General features: G+C 52.3%; 1 protein-coding gene across 5 annotated transcripts; it reads left to right on the top strand.

Annotated features, from left to right (window-relative positions):
- LOC125540303 (zinc finger BED domain-containing protein RICESLEEPER 2) lies at window positions 1–18,229 on the top strand. 5 transcript variants are annotated; one of them, XM_087545421.1, is made up of 7 exons: window positions 1–466; window positions 986–1,212; window positions 1,333–1,437; window positions 1,595–1,828; window positions 2,640–3,866; window positions 3,952–3,990; window positions 17,915–18,229. In XM_087545421.1, exons 5-7 carry the CDS (start codon window positions 2,663–2,665, stop codon window positions 17,956–17,958), a joined length of 1,287 nt encoding a protein of 428 aa, XP_087401547.1. In that variant the 5' UTR covers window positions 1–466; window positions 986–1,212; window positions 1,333–1,437; window positions 1,595–1,828; window positions 2,640–2,662; the 3' UTR covers window positions 17,959–18,229. The 5 variants fall into 5 exon arrangements, with proteins under 5 accessions (XP_087401547.1, XP_048559866.2, XP_087401544.1 ...); XM_048703909.2 differs by lacking the exons at window positions 2,640–3,866; window positions 3,952–3,990 and having other exon boundaries at window positions 72–466; XM_087545418.1 differs by lacking the exons at window positions 1–466; window positions 986–1,212; window positions 1,333–1,437; window positions 1,595–1,828 and having other exon boundaries at window positions 2,171–3,866.
- Window positions 18,230–22,584: the final 4,355 nt, after the last annotated feature.

The raw sequence follows: 22,584 nt of genomic DNA, 5'->3' as shown, positions 1-22,584 counted from the left end.
CAGGTGGGAGTGGGCTTAAGTGGGATTCACTATCCCATCCCACTTAAACCGCTCCAGCGGGAGCCCATTGGACAGGTAAAAAATTAACTGTGCTAGCCCTATTAGCCCAGTGGAATCCCACCTTAGCCCGATAGGTTAGTTCTCTCGCTGGACAGAGGAGGCGCCGCAGCGCAGGCGCACTCCAGCTGCCGCCGCTCGATGGCCGCCGCCGCCGCATCACCTTCTCTTCCGCCTCGCACTCAGCACCTCTCGGCCTCCCCTCCCTCGCAGCTTCTTGTCGTCCCAATCAAGACTCGCCGATCCCCTCGAGCACGGTCGGACGCGATGGTCAGGTCGCCGGTGGCCCCAACCCCGACCCCCAGGTCGCCGGTGACCCCAAACCCGAACTCCAGCTCGCCGGCAGCCCCAACCCCGACCCCCAAGTCGTAGGCTGCCCCAACCCCGACTCCCAGCTCGCCTGCTGCAGGTAGTCAAACATCCAGATCCTTTTTGTTTCCATTTACCATGTAGGATTCAGATGTTGATGGATTGCTCATGGATTCTAGTGAAAATTTACAAGATTCTTGTTTCAGTTTCTGTTAAAACTCAAGATTAAGTTGTTGATGGATTGCTCATGGATTTAGATGCTTGCTTTCCCTTCTGTTTCAAGTTGTCATTTCTAACCAAAACTTGCATCTATAGTGTTGTTATTAAATGAACTTGAATCTTACTGTATTTTGTTGGCTACAAATAGTCTGAACCAAGTTAGAATGAATGTCTCTGCATTTTATCACCCTGGGAAGGCAGATGCTTACAAAATGAACTTGCATAAAAGTGAGGAGCAACTTCTACAAATAGTCTGAAACAAGTTAGGTTTAGCATTATGGTTAGCATAAGTGAGGAGCAATCAGTAGTACAGCATGTTCTTCCTCTCTTATTCTATTGTACCTGTTAATAATGTCTGAACTTAACTCATCATATTTAACTTGGTTGTGAAAATTTTCAGATCTTGAGAAGCACAAGGTTACTAATGAGCTCTTGTGTGCCATAAAAATTGAGAAGGCTAATGACCCGGATCTTGAAGAGCACAAGGGTGCTGGTGAGCTCCTTACGGAACCACCAAAGTGCAAGAAAAGGAAGCGAAGTAGGCAGAGTAGCGGCAAGCTTCATGGGGAACACCAAGAAATGAACAAAGTCGTCATGAAGCCGTCGACGTCCAAGAAAAAGAGGAAGGTAAAATTATCACACTACTTTATCATGAAGCCGTTGACGTCCAGGAAATAGACATAACGTCTTTATGTCTATTTACTATTTAGCAATACTTATTAGACAACAAGAAATTTTTTCTCTCAGGCAAGTGAAGGAATGTGCACTAATCCACCGGCACCGTTGTTTGGACCTTTGGCTGTTGACATGGATAAGCAGCCACCACCATTGAAGAAAAAAAGGCTTAATAAGGTGAATTTTGATTGCGAATGATTGTCTCTGAATCAAATTGCCCTTCTCAAGCTTATCTGTGTACCTTTTTCTTGTTTCCTAGAGAGATATTTAATTGCAGCAACTATCAGATTGACTCTTTATCAAGCTTATTGTGTATGCTTTTCTTGTTTCCCAGGGAGATGTTGCAACTATACCATCATCCGGATCTTTGCCCATTGACAAGGATAGGCAGCCATCACCTGGATCTTTGCCTGTTGACAAGGATAAGCAGCCATCACTTGGACCTTTGGCCGTTGACAAGGATAAGCAGCCATCACCTGGATCTTTGCCCCTTGACAATAATAAGCAGCCATCATCTGGATCTTTGGCCGTTGACAAGAATAAGCATCCATCACTATCCAAAAAAGTGGTAAGGTCTCCAGTCCTTAACAATGTCGTAGTTTCATTCTTAGCAAGAAGAGAAAAAAAGGCTAAGTCACTAGAGAGCTCTCCAACGTCACAGCCTTCGCTGCTAGCTCTGTCACCCAAAGTAGCAAACATTGGTTCACGCAGAGCACGAAAATTAAAATCAAAAATTTGGTAAGAGGCAAAACCAATCTATATTGATGGAATGCTTGCACAAACTCTTCCCTTGATGGAATGATTGCACATACCACCAAATGTTTACCGATGTGACTTGTACCTCACTTTTTTGAGGCAGGGAAGAGTTTGTCGCAATGAATGCATAGAGTTTTAACAGAAACTGAAACTCTTCCCTGCCTCAAAAAAGTGAGGTACAAGTCACATCGGTAAACATTTGGTGGTATGTGAAGAGAAAGCTAAAATGGATGGTATGGTTGCCAAGATACGAACTGATAGTGCAATTGATCCAGAGTGGAAGTTTGACCAAGGGCGTGCACGTAGAGCACTGGCAAAGTTGATTGTGCTACATGAATTACCTTCCAATTTTTTTGAATATCCTAGCTTTAGGTCGTTTGTTAAGACGTTGAATCCATGGTTCAACGTGGTATGCGGAGAAACAATTAAACAAGATTGCATTGATGCATATGATAGACACAAAAAAGAAATTCAAGCACTTTTTAGCAATCTAAGTTCTCGAGTATCATTAACGGGTGACATGTGGACGTCCAATCAGAAGCTGGGTTATTTATGCATAACTGCCCACTTTATTGATGGCTCATGGACTCTACAAAACAGAATAATCACATTTTGCCTCTTAGAAACTCCACACAACGCCCATAACATGTTTGACATGGTGCAAAAGAGCTTGAGAGATTGGAACATTGAAGACAAAATCTTTAGCTTTACCTTGGACAATGCACCAGTTAATACCTCGATGGTTGGCCACTTGAGAAAAAATCTGGCAGATAGGTATCTTGTGCATCATAGTGGAAAATTATTGCATGTTAGATGTGCTGCACATGTACTGAATCTCGTGGTGCAAGATGGGCTCGATGCAATGGCGTCAGTTGTTGATAGAATCAGAGATTCAGTGCAGTATGTCAGGAGTTCGCAAGGCAGAATGGAGAAATTCAATGCGATGATTGCGCGGGTGGGACTTGCTTGTAAAAACCATCCTTCGCCAGATGTGCCTACCCGATGGAATTCAACGTACCTAATGCTTGAATCATCATTGCCATTTAGAGCAGCGTTCGAAGCCTTGAAAGAAACTGACAAAGATTATAAATTTGCTCCTTCAACTAGTGAATGGGAGATGGCTGGTGCTATTTGCCATCTTTTGGGCGCTTTTTACACAGCCACAAAGAAAATCTCGGGTAGGACATATCCCACCTCTCACCTGTACTTCTATGAGGTCTGGAATGTGAAGCAGATAATGGAGAAAGAAGTCACAAGTGAAAATCCTACCATTGTTGCCATGGTGAAAGAGATGGAGGAGAAATGGATGAAATATTTTGAGGAGTCATTCTTAACAAGTTGTCTGCCAGTGATATTTGATCCGAGGTACAAATATGAATATGTTCACTTCCAACTGACCCCAGCTTTTGGTGGTGGCGCCGGGAAATATCTTACCAAGGTGAATAGTGCGATGAAGATCCTATTTGCTGAATATGCATCTGAATATGAAAACACTTCTGATGAAGGTGATGAGGTTGCAGAGTTGGATGGTGAGGGCACTCTCGATGACTGGGATAAGCATTTGAGATTGAAAAGATCCCACAACTCAAATGAGCTACAACGATATCTTGAAGAAGACTTGTTTCCTCACCGACAGAAATTGGATATCTTAAAGTGGTGGGAGATTCACTCCCCAAAGTATCCACTGCTTGCCGCTATAGCACGGGACATATTGGCAGTGTCTGCGTCTACAGTGCCTGCAGAGGCTGCATTCAGCAATGCCGGAAGGATCATCACTGCTCAAAGAAGTAGTTTGACCCCGAGTACTGTTGAGATGCTGATGTGCCTCGAGGATTGGTTTCGAGCAGCTGGTAATATGTTTTTAATTATTTCCCTGTACTTTATTTAATACCTTCCATGTTGAATGTTTCATTTTGAATGCCTTCAATATTGCAGATCGCCAAAAGGCGGAACCAACAGTTGGAGACCATGGTGGTGAGCAAGACGATGCTGGAACCACCTAAGATAATTCTGCTAGTTGTACTTTGCACTTTTGGTACATTATTATATACACTATGGGGACTGTATCTTAGTCCTAGTGTTCAACTCCGGTAGTTTTGATATACTACAAATGTGAAAAAATAGCGCCTTTCAGCAGTCTCCCACTGCACGGTTACATGAGACTGTCTCCTGAGATTGCGAATTCAGGCGATTGAAGTCTCATCTGAGTATGAGTAGCCTGAGTGAGCCAACAAGTGATTCCATTAGTTATAACTTGGTAACTTTTGGGAATGGAAAATATGTATTGCCACTGATTAGATGTGGTAGAAGGGATTGTGTATGGTTGTCAGATATTTATTTTTGGAGATGACTTATAGCCAATAGTCCTGGCATTGACACTCTAGAATTTGAGAATTGGACTGGATCTTCCCTAGTATCTGGCCCTGTTTCATTGCCCTGTATGGTTTTATTGATTTAGATATGTGCTATTTGGTTCAGATTTTGGTCCTATTGGTCTTGCAACATTTTGCCGGGGTACTGATCCACGGGCACCTATGGGACCGGCGGACCGGGTCCCTTTCGGTTCGGCGGGGGCGGAGATCGTGCAAAGAGCAAATCGAGGCGATGCACGTGAGCGATTTACCCAGGTTCGGGCCGCACGGATGCGTAAAACCCTACTCCTGCTTTATGGTTTGTATTGATTTCTTGCTCGGGAGCGTGAAGTGCTACAGTACACTTCAGCAGCTAACTAGACCGAGCGTGAGTGTTCTCTGAAATGGCTAACCCCCCTCTACGTTGCGCATGGGCCTCCTTTTATATGCTCAAGGGGTCACCGACAGGTGGCAACGGAGGTAAAGGGCAAAAATGGAAAGGTGCTGCGGTAGGCACAGCTACCCGCTACAGTGTATCATACCTAACCCTGACGGCAGGGGACAAGGGCCTTAAATGCCCGTCTGCGTCGCCTAAACAGTGTAAAAGGGACCGTCAGGGACGCCACCGCTCGCCACGATGGCAAACTTGTCAGCGCCGCTTGCCACCGCGCACCCCAGGCTGCACAGCCTCCCGCCACGTACGCCTGGAAGGGCCCCAGAGCGACACGTTGGTGGATGTGCTGGAGCGCGGGCACGGAGAGGTAGCTTGCCGCGGCAAGCGCCTTGCCGCGGTCGTTGTCTTGTCGCGTCCGGGAGCTTGTCGCTCACCGGGCCTTGCCGGGGCGCGTGGCGCGCCGCGGCAAGTTCTTTGAGATGCCTGGGGTGGCCTTCCCGGCAAGCTCCTCTTGCCGGGGTCTTGAGATGCCTTGGATGGCCTTCCCGGCAAGCTCCTCTTGCCGGGGTCTTGTCTCTTTGACTTGGATACTTTGTTCTTGAATGGCTCCAAAGGAACCACGGAGGACCTTGGCGGTCACCGGGCAAGCCTTGCCGCGGGACGCTGCGACTGCCCGTGCACAAGTTCGGGATACTAGGGTACCCCTACTCTAGTACACCGACAGGAGCCCCCGGGCCTGGGCTATACACGGTGCCGAGCGCTGTTGGGCCAGGCCCAAAACAGGGCACGGGCACGCGCGGCCTAGGTTACGCCGTATCTTACTCCGTATCCACCGCGCCTTCCCCGAACGGCACGCGTTGAATGCAGCATCGTGGTAGAGGTCGTGGGTGGTTACTTTATTTGGAAATGCGAAACGTCCGCCCCCTCCCTCTTTATAAGCAGAGGAAACGGGGGTAGTTCGCCCATTTGCCCGTTGCCGTTCCAATCTCAGAAATCTCCGCCGCTCCCTCGCCTTCCCAAAGCTGAGAGAGAGAGCAGCACTCCGCCCCCCATCGCCACCAGCACCACCAACGCCGTCAACCTCCTCCACTACTTCCGCCATGGCTCCGAAGGCCGACAAGGGGAAGGTCGTGAAGTCGGCCGAGGCGCAGCGGCTCGCGGCGCTGCGGAAGGAGCGGGCCGTCTTCCCCCCCAAGCTTGGCGCTAAGGAGCTGAGGGAGAACTATTACCTTTTCTGGTCGGCGGAGACGCGGGCGCATCCGCGCACGAAGGTACTCCCCGCCGCCGCTTGGAAGAAGGCTCCGAATGGATACCCCTTTTTTGCTCTGTTCTTCTACTGCGGGCTCTGCCCGCCTTTCTCTGATTTCTTCTGCGACATCATGAATACCTATGGATTCCACCTCCTCGACTTCACCCCCAATGCCGTCCTGACCATGGCAGTTTTCGCACATCTCTGCGAAAACTTTGTCGGAGTCCTTCCCAACGTAGCCCTCTTCCGCCACTTCTTCATACCCCGAGTAGAGAGAGAAGAGCCTCTATCCGGCGGAATCGCCTAGATCTCAAGGGCCGGCAAGAAGGAAACGTATCTGGAGGGGGAATTCCGCGGCAAGTGGGAGGAGTGGAGGGCAGATTGGTGCTGGATTGACGAGGAGAGCCCGCAGCCATTCACCACCCGGCGCCAAACCCCAGTAGCACGCGGCAGCGATTGGAGTGACGTGGCCCCGAAAGACGCCAGGTTGAAGATTGCCGCCACCAGGATCCTGCGCCTCAGGCTTGCCGGGCTTACTGTTGGCGCTGTTGGCGCAGACTTCCTTCGCCGCCGCATCGCCCCCCTGCAGGAACGGGGGAGGCCCACTTGGGAGTTCAAGAACACGGCAGACATCATGAGGCTGCGGCCGGGCCTCAATTACAACTTCACAGTCCTGGAGCTCAACGCGATGCTGCAGGAGCTGTTCAAGTATGACCCCCAACATCCCGAGGTCTTCAGGTTGCCGGGGGGCGTCGTCCCGTTGTGCAACAATTCTGCGCTCGACCGCATCCGCGCAATGATGCCGGAGTGCGACTCGCATGGAATTGTGCCCACTTGGCAGGAGCCTGCTGACGACGTTGTGCAGCAGTTCTTCGACGACTTGGTGGAACCGCCAATCCGCCCTGACGAGAAGGATGGCCTCACCCGCGACACCACCGATGCGGAGATGGCACTCATCGCCACCAGGCTGGAAGAGGCAGCGGCAGCCGCAGCCGCGGGCGAGTTTGGCTTCACCGTGGAGGAGGCGGATGCAGCGGAAGCGGCAAGCCGTGCCGAGCGAGGGGAGCCCGCCGGCAAGAAGGAGCTTGCCGGGCGTGATGCCGAGCCGAGCGAGCCCGCCAAGGACACGAGCGGCTCATTGGAAATAAACTCTTCTTCCTCATCATCTTCGGGCAGCTCGCCGCAAGCAGAGCCTCCATCCCCACCAAGAAGGTGTCTCCGCAAGGTCGGTGACGTGGCGGAGCGGCAAGCGGGTCAACAGTCGCCATGCCGCGTGACACGCTCCACCGCGGCAAACACCGTGCCGCGGGAGCACCTCATGCTGCGACGGCAACTGGAGCGGAGTCTAGCCGGACCACCGCTTCAGTTCCTGCCACTGTTCACGCCGCGCCGACAGCCAGAGCGGGGTCGTCTCAGACCACCGCCACCGCTCCCGCCAAGCGGCCAAGGGAAGCTTCTACTCCGCCTCCTCGCGCCGGGCGCGCGCCGGACTTCGACTTCTCCGCGTTCAGCTCCGACGAGGAAGAAGAAGAGTAAGCTTCTCTTGCTGTACTTGTAGTTCTTCAATTCTTGCTGTCTGTCTTGTTTCTCACTTGCTTTTCTCTCTGAACTTGTTCTTCTTTAGGACTCTGGCCCAGAGAGCGGCAAAGAGGGCCAAGGTTCCGGTGATTGTCATCGAGGACGATCCTACTGCGACAACAGGAGGTGCGCCCGAGACAACCTTGCCGGACCCGGCGACACTTCTCCAGAGCAGTCCCCAGCGTAAGTGTATGATTTACTTTCTGCTGTGAGGCGCGCATGGGTACTTGTCTTTGCTGATATCTGCTTGTTGACTTGTGTAGGAGCCGAGCAGCCCCACCAGGAGCCAAGGGAGAATCCCCCGACAAGGGAGAATTCTCCGGCAAGGGAAGGCTTCCCGGTGAGGGAGAAGTCTCCGGCAAGGGAGGGTTCTCCGGCGAGGGACAGCACCAGCGGCCCCCCGACGGCGGAGACCACGACTGCAGAGCCTAGTGCAGGTACTCCTCTTGCTTTAAAACTTCCCTCAGGTTCTTCTTTTCTTGATCTTTCTGGGTTTTTGCTGAATTTTGTTTGACTCTTCTCCCCTTTTCCGGCCGTCAGATCCATCCGCCGCGGAGCAGATGGAGACCGAGGTCGCCGCCGACGAATCAGCCAGTGCTGGAGACGCCGCCGGCGCAGGGGCCGCCAAGGCTGCCGCCGCAGCAACTGGCGAGGAGTCTGGCGATTGTACTGACGGCCCAGAGGCCGCAGGAGCGCCAGGCGCTACGCCGACCGCCGACCCGTCTGCCGAAGCCGCAGCGCCAAGCTCCGGGGAGCCCCAGCCGGGCGTCTATTTGAAGGTCGGCGACGACGTCTTCATCAATCTTCCCTGGGCATCAAACTCCAGAGCGCCGGTCGAGGGGGAGATCTTCGACGGAGAAGTGCTCGCCTCCGCGGGGTTGACGGTGGTTGACGCGCCAAGCAGCAGCAGCAACGAGCTCGAAGAAGAGCGGCTGCTGCGGAAGCTAATGTCGCTCTACCACGCGCGGCGGGCCAAGCTGGAATCCCGCGAGGCACTTGTCGCGAAGGCGGGAGCAGATATCGAAAAGCGCGCGGAGGAGCCCAGGGGTTTCCACCGGGAAGCCCTCCGATCCCTGGCGGAGGAGCGGGAGCAGCTTGCTGAAGCGCAAAAGGCCTTCCTCCTCGAGAAGGCCGAAGTCGAGAAGCGGCAGCGACTTGCCGCTGTGAAGCTAGCCGCGGAGGAGGGCGAGCTGGCGCAGCGGAAGGTCAATCTCGACTCCCACGGGGAGGAGCTTGCCGCGCGCGAGGAAAAACTCAGTGGAGCCCTCAAACAAGCAGAGGACGCCGCCGCCGCCGCCGAGGCCGCCAAGGAGGAGTTGAAGACGAAGGTGGCGCAGCTGGAGGCCGATCTCTCCGAGAAGGGCAAGGAGCTCAGTGCCGCCAAGGTCTCCAACGTGGATCTTGAGTTGAAGCTAACCACTTTGACCAAGACTCTGGACAGCGCCAAGAAGCGAGAGGCGGCCTTGAAGGAGGAAATCAAGGCCGACAATGCGCTGTTGGAGAGTGCTGCCGCCGCCCAGAACGCCTTCAGGGAGACGGTGACGCACTGGACGGAGAGTCTTGTGAACCCCGCCACAGATATCGACAAGGAGCTGGCGCAGCTGGGGATGGAAGATCTCGGGTATCCCTCCGACGACAACCTCCAACCTAGCGCCAAGCTCGTCCTGTTCTTCAAGGGCGTGGCGATGGCCCTCCAGCGACTCCGGGAGAGAATCCCCAAGCAGCTGGCCGATGAGTCGCGCAAGATCTACACGGGAGCTCTTCAGAAAGTGTTGATGAAGGTGGCCTTCCGCAATCCGGGCCTCCGCCTCACCAACATCCTCAGGACCTTGCCGCCGGAAGCTGATCTGGAGGAGCTCAAGGCCCTTGTCGCACCCATTATGGACAAGGTGAGCGGGATCAAGAGGGTCGAAGGCGATCGCGTAGATTAGGCCACCCATTTCTTCTTTCCTTTTCGCTGTTTATTATGTCATGAAAACAATCTGTTAGAGCTGCGACAAGCTATCTTTGTAATATAACTTTATTCTGGGTAATGATTGCAACGTTATTCCCTTTACTTGACTCCTCCCTTTGTATGTCTTTTTACCCTACGCTTTTAGGGAACTTGCCGGTGCAGGCACCTGAGCCGCGAGCGCTGAGTGCGGAACGTCAGCAGCCTGCTGGCGGTGCCGCTACCGACAAGAAACCTTGTCGCAACTAGTTGCAGCTCACTTAAGTTGTTGAGCGGACTCGAAACAAAGTAAGGGCGCAACTGGCTACGAGTTGGTTCCTCCGCGCACAGGTTTTCCATACAAAGTGCGGTCGTTCAAGGGAGATAACTTAGAATTTAAAAATTTTGATTGCTCAAACTTTGGCAACTTAGCTTTTCTGTTGTTTTTGCTTCCCGGGAAGGCGAAACTTTCTTGAACGACGCCTGGTCCATACCATCGTCTTCTTCTCCTTTCCCCCCGGCAAACTTGTGTGCGAGGGAACCTTCCTTTTCTTAAGAGAAAAGAAAGAAGAGAAAATAAAGATCTGGAGCCTTACGGCTCGTTATTGCTTACCGGGGTTTAGGTGCTGCACAAAGTGTCAGATAACACATGCATAAAATAGAAAACATGAAATTGACAAAATGTGCGGAGCACATGAGCTTTACTTATGCACGGGGTCTGCGCCCGGCTTTGTACAAAGGATTGCATGCAACAGCGGCAAGACTTGTACAAAAGGTGGTTGCCGGAACAGGTTCCGACAACCGCGCCTTACGGGTAAAACTTACGAAGATGCTCAATGTTCCAGGAGTTGCTCACCGGAATGGCATCTTCGGTCTCAAGGCGGACAGCGCCAGGCCTAGTGACTCGTTTCACCCGGTAAGGGCCTTCCCACTTCGGCGTCAACTTGTTGGAATTCTTGGCGGACTGAACATGCCGAAGAACAAGGTCGCCTTCCTCGAGACTTCTGGCGTTAACTTTGCGGCTATGGTAGCGGCGCAAAGCTTGCTGGTAGCGAGCAGCTCGCACAGCAGCCTGAAGACGGTCTTCCTCAAGGAGCAGCGCGTCATCTTGTCGCAGCTGCTCTTGCTCAAGCTCATCATAAGCGAGCACTCGAGGTGACCCGTATACGAGTTCCGTGGGGATAACTGCCTCTGCTCCATAGACTAGAGCGAAAGGTGTCTGTCCAGTGGCTCGATTTGGCGTCGTCCGGATCGACCAAAGAACCACCGGCAGCTCCTCGATCCAGTTTCTTCCGCACTTGTGCAGCCTGTCAAAAGTTCTGGTCTTGAGCCCGCGCAGCACTTCAGCATTTGCCCTCTCCGCTTGACCGTTGCTTCTCGGGTGAGCAACAGAAGCGAAGCAGACCTTGGCGCCAAGATCTTGGACGTACTGCATGAAGGTGCGGCTCGTGAATTGTGTACCGTTGTCGGTGATTATCCTGTTAGGGATCCCGAAGCGGCAAACAATCGACCTGAAGAACTTGACTGCTGACTGTGCGGTCACCTTCCTCACTGGTTCCACTTCCGGCCACTTTGTGAACTTGTCGATTGCAACGTACAAGTACTCAAAGCCCCCGACAGCTCGGGGAAAGGGGACGAGGATGTCGAGCCCCCAGACCAAAAATGGCCAGGATAAAGGGATCGTCTGGAGAGCTTGAGCTGGTTGGTGTATCTGCTTGGAATGGAACTGGCACGCTTCACACTTGGTTACTTGTGCAGTTGCATCCTGGAGGGCTGTTGGCCAGAAGAAACCTTGCCGGAATGCTTTGCCGACAAGTGCTCTTGCGCCAATGTGGTGACCACATATGCCTCCATGTATCTCTGCCAACAGCTTTTGTCCGTCTTCCCGGGGAATACACTTCAATTTCACACCGTTCAGTCTTCTTCTGTACAGTGTCTTGTCGACAAACTGGTACATAATTGACTGCCGGGCTACTCTTTCCGCTTCTTCTTGCTCTTCGGGAAGTTCTCCTGTTTGAAGGAAATGGACAATCTGCTGTGCCCATGCTGGAGCTTGTGGCTCGACAACAAGGACTAAAGGCAAATCTGCGGCTGCGGGAACGTCCGCTTCTACGGCGAGAACCTGAGCCTCTGCCGGAGCTTGACGTTCCCCGGCAAGCTTGCCGGAGCAAAACTTGTCGGGAGCTTCTGCTTCAACGGAACAAACCCTAGGGCTTGCCGGAGCAGACTGCTCCTCAGCACTCTTGGCGTTGATCTTAGGGACTTTCTTGGCGGCGGCTTCGGGAAGCTCTGCCGGCAAATAGTCACCAGAAATCAACTTTCTCTTCTTGCTCTGCCCAGTGGATGGTGTTACGGACGGCTGAGTCAGCTTGAGCACAAAGATCCCTGGTTCCACAGGTAACTTAAGTACGGCGCATTTTGACAGGCCATCTGCAATGGCGTTCTGAGCTCTTGGAACATGTTCCATTTGTAGGCTGTCAAAGCGCTCTTCTAGCTTTCTCACTTCATCGACGTAAGCTTCCATCAACGGACTCTGATAATTCTTGTTTACTTGGCGGACGACAAGCTGTGAGTCACCCCTGACAATGAGCTTCTTGATCCCAAGGTCTGCCGCGATCCTGAGACCGGCAAGCAAGCCTTCATACTCTGTAGTATTGTTTGTTGCTTGCTCCTTGGGAAAGTGCATCTGGACTACGTACTTGAGGTGCTCCCCGGCGGGTGCGACAAGAAGCACGCCAGTGCCTTGCAGCGAAAAGGCACCGTCAAAGTACATCAGCCACTCTTTGCTTGCTTCATCGACGGGGATGCTTGTTTCTGGAATCTCTTCATCTGGTGTTGGCGTCCATTCTGCTATAAATTCTGCCAATGCTCTGCTCTGAATAGTTGAAGTGCTCTCAAACTTGAGGCCAAAGCTTGACAGTTCCAGTGCCCACTCAACAATCCTGCCTGTCGCTTCCGGATTCTGCAGTATCCTCTTCAGCGGAAAGCGAGTGACAACTGTTATCTCATGTGCTTGGAAGTAATGGCGCAGCTTTCTCGAGGCCATGAGGAGGCCGAAAAGCAATTTCTGCATGCCAGAGTATCTTGACCTAGCCCCCTGCAGAAGGTAACTGACAAAGTAAACTGGGCGCTGCACCATCTTCTTCTGTGTCTCCTTATGCATCTGCGCAGATCCATCTTTGTCGGGACCAGAGCTTGTCGGGGAAGCCCCCTGCTTGTCGCTGGATGCGCTTGCCGTGGTTGCTGGCTCATCATCTGTCTCCCTCTCTGCTACTAACGCAGCACTAACCACTTGATTGGTTGCCGCTATGTACAGCAGCAACTTCTCTTGTGGCTTAGGTGCGACAAGTATTGGAGGGGAGGACAGGTATCTCTTCAAGTCTTGCAGCGCAGCCTCCGCTTCCGGAGTCCATCTCATGTGACCTGCCTTTTTCAATAATTTGAAAAACGGCAGGGCGCGCTCAGCAGACTTAGAGATAAACCTGCTGAGAGCAGCCACACAACCGGCAAGTCTTTGTACATCTTTGACGCGCTTTGGTGCTTCAATCTGCTCAATGGCCTTGATCTTGTCGGGATTGGCTTCAATTCCCCGCTGAGACACGAAGAACCCGAGAAGCTTGCCGGAGGGGACTCCAAACACACACTTCTCTGGGTTGAGCTTGAGGCTGATCTTGCGCAGATTTGCAAAGGTCTCGTCTAAATCTTGAATCAGGGTTGCTCTGTCCTTGCTCTTGACCACTATGTCATCCATATAAGCTTCCACATTTCTGTGTATTTGCGGCTCAAGAGCGACGTGGACTACTCTTGCAAATGTTGAACCAGCATTTTTTAATCCGAAAGGCATCCGTACGAAACAGTACGTGCCACATGGAGTAATAAATGCGGTCTTCTCCTCATCCTCTTCTGCCATGAAGATCTGATGGTATCCTGAGTATGCGTCAAGAAATGAAAGCAAATCACATCCGGCTATGGAGTCAACAATCTAGTCAATGCGCGGCAAAGGAAATGGGTCTTTGGGACAAGCTTTGTTAACATCAGTAAAATCGATACAAAGTCTCCATTTCCCGTTTGCCTTGCGCACGACTATAGGATTGGCCAACCACGTGGGATGGAGCACTCCTCTGACAAGGCCTGCTTCTTCCAACTTCTTGATCTCTTCTGCAATGAATTCTTGGCGCTCCACTGCTTGCTTCCTGACCTTCTGCTTGACGGGCCGCGCATGGGGACAAACGGCAAGGTGGTGCTCAATCACTTTCCTGGGAACACCGGGGATGTCAGACGGTTGCCACGCAAACACGTCGACATTCGCCCGTAGGAAAGCAACGAGCGCGCTTTCCTATTTAGGGTCGAGAGTGGCACTGATGGTGAAGGTACCACCAGTGTTGTCCTCCTTGGCGGACACCTTTTTCGTCTCTGGCGGAGCTGCCATCGTCTTCTTACACTTGCCGGTGGAGCTCGATGGTGCGTCCTCGACAGCAGCGCAGCACTTCGAAGAGGTGCGCTTGCCGGAGTGGGCATCAGAACTCTTGCCGGACTTGGTCTTCTTCCCCCCGGGAGCTTCAGCGGCGATCTGCTGCGGTTGCTGCTTCCCGGTAGATCTTGTCGGCACAAATAAGTGCATCTTTCTTGTCGCCGGGGACAGAGATGACGCTTATCGGGCCTGGCATCTTCAGCATGTTGTATGCGTAATGAGAGGCTGCCATGAACTTTGCGAGTGCTAGACGGCCAAGTATCCCATTGTAAGGTAATGGAATATCGGCAACGTCAAAAGTGACCCTCTCAGTCCTGAAATTTAGCTTGCTGCCAAATGTTACTGGCAGCGCGACCTTCCCCTTCGGCTTGCTCCTTCCCGGATTGATTCCTTGGAATGTGCCGGTCTCTTCGAGCTCGCTGTCAGGGATCTAGAGTTTCTGGAGTACAGCGGAGGAGATCAGGTTCAAGCCGGCCCTGCCGTCAACTAGCATCTTGGTGACCTTGAGGTTGCGGATAGTTGGTGAGACCAACATCGGCAAACACCCGACCGCAGTTGTGCGATCAGGGTGGTCCTCAATGTCAAAGATGATAGGCGTGCTGGACCATTTCAGAAGCTTGCGGGACTCGACAGGTGGCTCTGCTGCATTGACTTCCCGCACCCACTGTTTGAGTTGGCGGTGTGAAGTATGCAGAGAGGCACCGCCGTCAACGCACAAGACCTCTGTGGCTTTCTGAAACTCCTGCTCACTGGTCTCAACATCATCCATGTCTTCGTCATCGTCGCCGTCTTCATCGTTGTCGCGGCCGCGGGGAGGTCTATCTCCTTGTCGCTGCTTGGCCTTGCCGCGGCGCCCTCCCCGGCCGGCATGCTTCTTGCCGGATTCTCCAGCACTTCCTTGGGCCCTCTCCTTGTCGCGTCGCTCGTACTCAGCCTTTTGCTGCTGGACAAGCTGCTCGACTTTCTTGCAGCTCTGGAGGTCATGGCCCTTGGTGCGGTGAATCTTGCAGTACTGCTTGTCGGTGTCGTCCTGCTTGTCGGCGACTGCCACAGCCTGACAGTTGGTGCATGCGGCAACCTCCTTGCCGGAACTACCAACTTTGGCTTTCTTGGCGCCACCTTCATTGCTGGACTGCTCAACGACTAGCACCTCTTTGCCTTTCTTCTTCCTGTTCCGCCGCCGGTTCTTCTTTGTCGGGGCAGCTTCCTCACTGTCAGATCCTTCTGCTCCGGTCTTCTCTCCGGGGAGTTTCCTCCCTTCCTCAGCACGTGCACACTTGTCGGCCAGGGCATACAGTTCACTGACGTCTCTGATCCTGCACATCGCCATCTCCTCCCGCATCCTGCGGTTACGCACGTTCTGATGGAACGCGCTGATGACCGCGGCGGGGTGGACGTCTGGGATGTTATACTGTACACGGCTGAACCTCTGAATGTACTTGCGCAGGGGCTCTCCTTCCTTCTGGGCGAGCAGATGAAGGTCACTCTCTTGGCCATGAGGTTTGTGGCCGCCTGTAAAGGCGCCAACAAACTGATGGCATAGGTCTGCCCAGGAGGATATGGAGTTGTCCGGCAAGTGCATGAGCCAGGACCTGACGTTGGGCTTGAGCACCAACGGGAAGTAGTTGGCAAGGATCTTGTCGTCTCGCCCCCCGGCAGCCTGCACCGCGATGGTGTAGATGCTGAGGAACTCCGACGGATGCGTCTTGCCGTCGTACTTCTCTGGTACATCTGGTTTGAAATTCTTCGTGCTGGGCCACTGGACTTGCCGCAGCTCACGAGTGAACGCAGGGCAACCTACCGCGTACGGCAAGTCGCCTGGTTCCCCTGGCGCATGCATGTCAACAGAGGGCCCAGCGCGCTGGTCTGATTGACGTCGCGCTTCTCTTCGGCGCTCGATGCGAGTACGAGCGTCTTCTTGTTGTCGTTCTTGAAGAACTTGGCGCTGATCGCGACGAGCTCGCGGATCTGACGACGCGGTGGAGTCGCTGTCGAGGTGGATCCGGCGAGTCGGCGATCTTGGCCTTCGGGGCGGAGAGTGCACAGTAGTTGCACCCCCACCAGTCTTGTCGTCTCCGGCTCGTGCCTGGCTGGCTTGCCGCGGCTGCGACGTGCTCGGCTGCCGTGGAGTGTGACCGTTGGCAAAGCCTATGAGACTCTGGAGGGTGGCCCTCCAATCGTCGATCTTGTCCGCCGTTGGAGGGTAGTCTATGAGCAGCTGAGCTCGCGCCAAAGCTTCTGCTGCAGTGGCGGGTTGCGGTGGCGAGCGGTGCGAGGAGCGGAATATGCTCGGACTTCTAACCACGTTAGAAGGAGCAGTATCCCGTCCAGGCGACCGCGTCTCGCTCGCGCCAGCAGGTTGACGTGCATGGTGGTCCTGAGCGCTCCGAGATCCACCAGCTCGATCGTGGTCTAGCGAACGCATGGTACCGTGAGTACCATGACGTTGCCGGTCCCGCGCCTCCTGATACGGGCGCGGTGCATGTACGGACGCCGAGGTCTTGGAGTGCGCCCGGTCGTTGTGGGAGCCGGCTACGCCGCCGATGGACAGCGCAGCCTTGTCCTTCGACCTGGCAGCACCGTGAGCTCCCTCGTCGATGCGCGTTCTTCCGCCGGCGCCTGCCCCATCAGCCGTTTGCTCCGGCGATGGTGGGTTCGGCGCGGACGGAGCAGCCGCCTCCGAAACCTTCTTCTTCGGCGGCATGTTGATGAAGATGATGAAGATCTAGCTCGCGAGAACGCCGGATCTGGTTCACACAACCTCGACGCCCCCTACCTGGCGCGCCAAGGATGCCGGGGTACTGATCCACGGGCACCTATGGGACCGGCGGACCGGGTCCCTTTCGGTTCGGCGGGGGCGGAGATCGTGCAAAGAGCAAATCGAGGCGATGCACGCGAGCGATTTACCCAGGTTCGGGCTGCACGGATGCGTAAAACCGTACTCCTGCTTTGTGGTTTGTATTGATTTCTTGCTCGGGAGCGTGAAGTGCTACAGTACACTTCAGCAGCTAACTAGACCGAGCGTGAGTGTTCTCTGAAATGGCTAACCCCCCTCTACGTTGCGCACGGGCCTCCTTTTATATGCTCAAGGGGTCACCGACAGGTGGCAACGGAGGTAAAGGGCAAAAATGGAAAGGTGTTGCGGTAGGCACAGCTACCCGCTACAGTGTATCATACCTAACCCTGACGGCAGGGGACAAGGGCCTTAAATGCCCGTCTGCGTCGCCTAAACAGTGTAAAAGGGACCGTCAGGGATGCCACCGCTCGCCACGATGGCAAACTTGTCAGCGCCGCTTGCCACCGCGCACCCCTGGCTGCACAGCCTCCCGCCACGTACGCCTGGAAGGGCCCCAGAGCGACACGTTGGTGGATGTCCTGGAGCGCGGGCACGGAGAGGTAGCTTGCCGCGGCAAGCGCCTTGCCGCGGTCGTTGTCTTGTTGCGTCCAGGAGCTTGTCGCTCACCGGGCCTTGCCGGGGCGCGTGGCGCGCCGCGGCAAGTTCTTTGAGATGCCTGGGGTGGCCTTCCCGGCAAGCTCCTCTTGCCGGGGTCTTGAGATGCCTTGGATGGCCTTCCCGGCAAGCTCCTCTTGCCGGGGTCTTGTCTCTTTGACTTGGATACTTTGTTCTTGAATGGCTCCAAAGGAACCACGGAGGACCTTGGCGGTCACCCGGCAAGCCTTGCCGCGGGACGCTGCGACTGCCCGTGCACAAGTTCGGGATACTAGGGTACCCCTACTCTAGTACACCGACACATTTATACTGAACTTCAACATGTAAAATTTCATTGGCTGGCGTCGGTCACAAAAAATAGTGTGCTCGGCCTTGCATTTTCACTTGATAGAATCTGGCACTAATGTGATTCTTAGAGCCGAAGGTGCTATACACCTCATTCTAACACCATTTTACTGTGCTGCAAAACTGCAGGTACCACACCTATTCATACCATGCCTGCCGTGCGCTTCATGTAGCTAACAAGTTGAATTCGTCATCAACCTATCCGTTGCTAGAGTTGTTCTTCAAGAATCAGGTCCTCTGTTCAGACTATGTGGACATTCGTCATCAACCTGCCGTGCGCTTCATGCATTCGTCACCATTTTAGTGTGCTCGGCCTTGCATTTTCACTTGATCAGTAGTTGTGTGTTCTCGCCGTCGTCGAGACTCTGCAACTTTATATATCTGTGGGCAGAGTTAACCAACAGATGGAACACACTTTAATTGTTGTCTTGGTTTGCACTCTTATTATCCTCTCGTAAATTGATTCATCCGTATATGTATATGTAACTGAAGGTTTAGTAGATCTAAGTGTGATGTTTTCATACTATGCTGCTGCTCAGTTATTTTCATACCATGTTGCAGCTCTATACCAGGTTTATGCAAATGTATTTGTTACGTGGGGATCCCACTTGTTCCCACCTAATTTATGCTAGAATTGGTGGGATGCCCACTTTTTTAACATCAAACATGGTGGGACGTGGTGGATTGTAGGTGGGACTCCCACATAGAGTCCCACCTGCAGCGTTAGTTGTACCGCGCCTCCTGCATCGAATCCTGCTGTCCGAGATCCACCGTGTCCTACCAGTGGAGGAGCCGACGGAGAAGAGCAGCCCCTAGGAGAGACCGCGTGAAGCCGATGCAACCGTCGTGGTGCCGCCTCATCATTCAACCACCTGACGAATCGACAAGAGTTTTGATGTCTTTCTAAATTTGTCAGGTTGGTGTTTACGTGGCTTGTAACCTGATCTCTGTTATATGAGTGAGACACATATTATCATGAAAAAGAACTACATACATATGGGCCACCACCGCGAAAACAATGGTTTCAAATGTTGACATTCTTGGATGTAGATTGATACTTTGAGAGGAGAGCGCTGACATTTCTCGCAAGTTGGAACCGTCTAGCTAGCGCCCATCCATCTGGAATGGAATTCAGACCATCCAGATAAACACATGCGCGTACGTATGTGGGTGGAAGTACCGGTCGATGGACGGGACAATTTGATGGGAACCAAACCAAACCAAACCGCATGTGGACGGCGGGGGATCACACGGCTACAACTAATGATGCCGAAAAGTAATAGTAATGGATTCCATGCCAACTCGCACCCGCAGATGCATGCATGCGATATCGTCACGTCGGTGCGTGGACCTATATACTCCATGGTCGAAGAAAAACGTATACTTCAAACATACTTAGCTTGGTGCTCTACAGTAGGAACACAAAAATATTATCTTGACGAAAAGTGTGGTGAGGACGAACAACATCTTCCTTTCTTGGTCAAGAGTCCACTGTCCAGGCGTGAACGCCCACGCCCCACGACGACCCGCCGCTGATCCATCGTTACGGACGGAGCAGTTGTGTCGTGCATTGAAGCCACGGCCGGCGGCCAGAGAAGAGGATGCAGCGACGAAACGGCGCAACTGAAATCGCGCATGTGCATGTGCATGTGCATGCATGGCCCTACGTGCGTACGGCGAAAGCAAAACAAAGGTTGGGTCGTGTAGCGCATGCATGCACGGGCACGGGGACTCAACCCTGCTCCGCCGGCCGGCGGCCGAGGACAAAATTACTGTTATGACTTAAAAAGCTAACAAAATCCTGATTTGACCTTTTTGGAAGACGCCAACATCCCTGACATTTGGGTTGCGAACCAGACGCCAGGAACCCTGACGTCTGGCCCCTGGCCTGTATTACCCGCCTGCTCGTTGACCTGCTGACGTGGCAAAGGGGCCAGACACTAAGGACCCTGTCGTCTGGCCCTGGTAAGTGGATAACCCACGGGAGAGTGTGTGGGACCCACCCCACACACTTTTCCCAATCCACAACCCGAGCTTGAAGAACACTTGGAGCTCCCACACTCTCTCCCACCCCTCAAGCTCCCCCTCAAATCCTCTCCAAAAGGTGCATCCCTTAGGTGGATCTTTCCATCACTTTGTTGCTCTTGGTAATCTCCCCCAAATCATCCAATTATTTTTTGTTAAATCTTGTTATTTTGGTTGCATTTTATACATGTTGGTGGAACCCTAGTTCTTGTTTTCTCCCTTATGTTAGTGTGAATGGCTTGGTTAACTTTGATAATATAGTGATATGCATGGTGTGTAGTAGGAATATATGCTTGTTGAGTAGAAAGATTGGGGGTTAGGGTTAGTTAGTGATTAGGGTTAACTTTGCTTAGTGTGTGTTAATTAGTGATACTTTTGTGGACATCACCAATAATTTAGTGTTGATATGATTTGGATATGATGAGATGTATTTGGATAAACACCAATTCTCATTGAAGTCTTAAATGCATTCATGTTATTTTTAGATTAAGAGACTTGTTAATGTTCATTACATGAACAAGGAGGCATTCTTGAGTAACAATGCCGACACGGGTGAGGAACCATTGGTTTTTGATACAAGCCCTAGCTATGAGGATGTTGTTGCAAAAGTGAGACAAGTCTTAAAGTGGATGGACACCAATGTTGATGTTAAGTTAATAGGAAGGTATGATGTTGGAGTTGGAGCCAAATCTCGCTTGAAAAGTATGCCTATCACCTAGGATTTGCATTGGGATGTATACAAGGAAAAAGTTTCCCAATCGGAAGACAAGTCACTTGAATTGTTTGCCACCAAGGTTGAATCTCCTCGGTTTACCTTTGATTTGAACCGGCATGTCTCTTCCCCAATGGATGACATGAGCGAGAGGACAATGGTGCCACTTGTTGAGCATAGGGTTGTGGTTGATGCCCCCAATGCTTATCGCCAACCACGTCCACATGTACCATCTATTAAAGCAAATGAGGTTGAGTTGTATGTCCCCAATGCTTATAGCCAACCACCAACTAGCCAAGCAAATGAAGTTGAGGTGATTGCTAGTGACGAAGTAATTCAAGAGGATGAAGATGCTTATGATGACGACGAAGAGCAAGAGGAAGGGTTTCATGGTAATGATGTTGGTGACTTGGATGCGTACATAGCGCAAAAGGACATGGATCGTGACTTGCCTTTTAGGCGTCAATATGCGTATGACTCGGATGACGAGGGTCCAATTGAACAGTTGGACGAGGATGGATTCACAAAGGAGGAAAACCAAAACCACTTTGAGCTGACGGGCTTAGAAAAAAGAACTCACTTGTTTAAAGATCTCAGCCTTGCCCATAAAGCTGTTGTTGACGGTGGAATGAGAATGACGGCGATTGAGCCAACACCATGCCCGGATCCAGGAGAACCAAGGGTGGAGAATGAGGACGAGAATGCTTATTTGGAGAAAGGAGTGAAGTTTCTGAGCTTGCCTATGCTGAAGTTTTGGTTGGCTGACTATGCCATTCGAAACCATAGGCCAATTTATGTTGAGCACTCCGACATGAAGTTGCGTTACACCGTGAAGTGTCAGCATGAAGGATGCCCATGGAAGGTTCGTGCAAGAAAGCTTAAAGAAACCGAAGAATGGGTGTTAACAAGTTGTGTTGCCACTCATAGGTGCAAACCGCCATCTAAACGACTTCGAACGACACACCGTCAACTCACATCTGAGTATCTCGAATACAAATGGATGAAAGACATAGGCTTTGATCCCACTGTGAAAGTGAGGTTTCTAATGCGGACGGTGAAAAAACAATTTGGTTATGAAGTCAAGTATGGGAAGGCATGGAAGGCAAAGGCAAATGCTATTAGGATGTTGTATGGTGGTTATGAAAAAGCATACAACCAGCTCCCAAGGTTGTTGGCCGCGATTGCACATAAGAATCTGGGCATGTTTCATGTGGTCGAGGATCACGAGGGAGTGTTCCACCGTGCCTTCTGGAGTTATGGACAATGCGTGGAGGCGTTTCAGCATTGTCGTCCGGTCTTGTCTATAGATGGCACGTTCTTGACCAGTAGATACAAGGGCACACTAATGGTAGCAATGGCGCACTCATCAAACGACAACGTGTTGCCGTGTGCATTTGCTTTGGTGCCTTCCGAGCACCAAGACAACTGGGAGTGGTTCATGGGTCATGTTAGGCACAACGTGATTGGGGATAGGGAGGTATGCATCATATCGGACCGGCACCATGGCATACTCAAGACAATGGACATTGTTATTCCAGGATTTCCAAAGCTTCACCACAGATGGTGCATGAGGCATTTCGTGGCCAACTTTTACCGGGCATGTAAGAGCAAGGAGCTCAGCAAAGACCTTACCCATGTATGTGTGGCCTTCACCACCCAAGGTTTCGATGCTCGGTACAGCAAACTCTTTGCAGCGGTGAACGAAGGGGGGAAATATTTCTTAACTAGGAATTTAAGAGAGAAGCACAAGTGGGAACGCGCTCATGACGATGGTGGTAGGCGATATGGCGACATGACGAGCAATCTGGTAGAATGTTTCAACAATGTGCTGAAGGGTGCTCGTGCATTGCCGGTGACTGCAATAGTGGAGTACACATTCTTCAAGCTTAATGAGTACTTTCAGAGGCATTCTGAAGAGACTGCAAAATGGATAGGTGAAAAAAAGGATTATCCGGAAAAGGTTGATGAATGGTTGCGGTTACAAGCAAGCAAGTCTTCACGGCAACAAGTTATCATATTCGACAGAACTGAAATGATCTATCAAATTGATGAGCCAGGTGGC

Source organism: Triticum urartu, chromosome 2A, assembly GCF_056163025.1.
Source record: "Triticum urartu cultivar PI428250 chromosome 2A, HENAU_Tu73, whole genome shotgun sequence".
NCBI classification, from domain to species: domain Eukaryota; kingdom Viridiplantae; phylum Streptophyta; class Magnoliopsida; order Poales; family Poaceae; genus Triticum; species Triticum urartu.
This window is presented reverse-complemented; position numbering and strand designations above follow the sequence as displayed.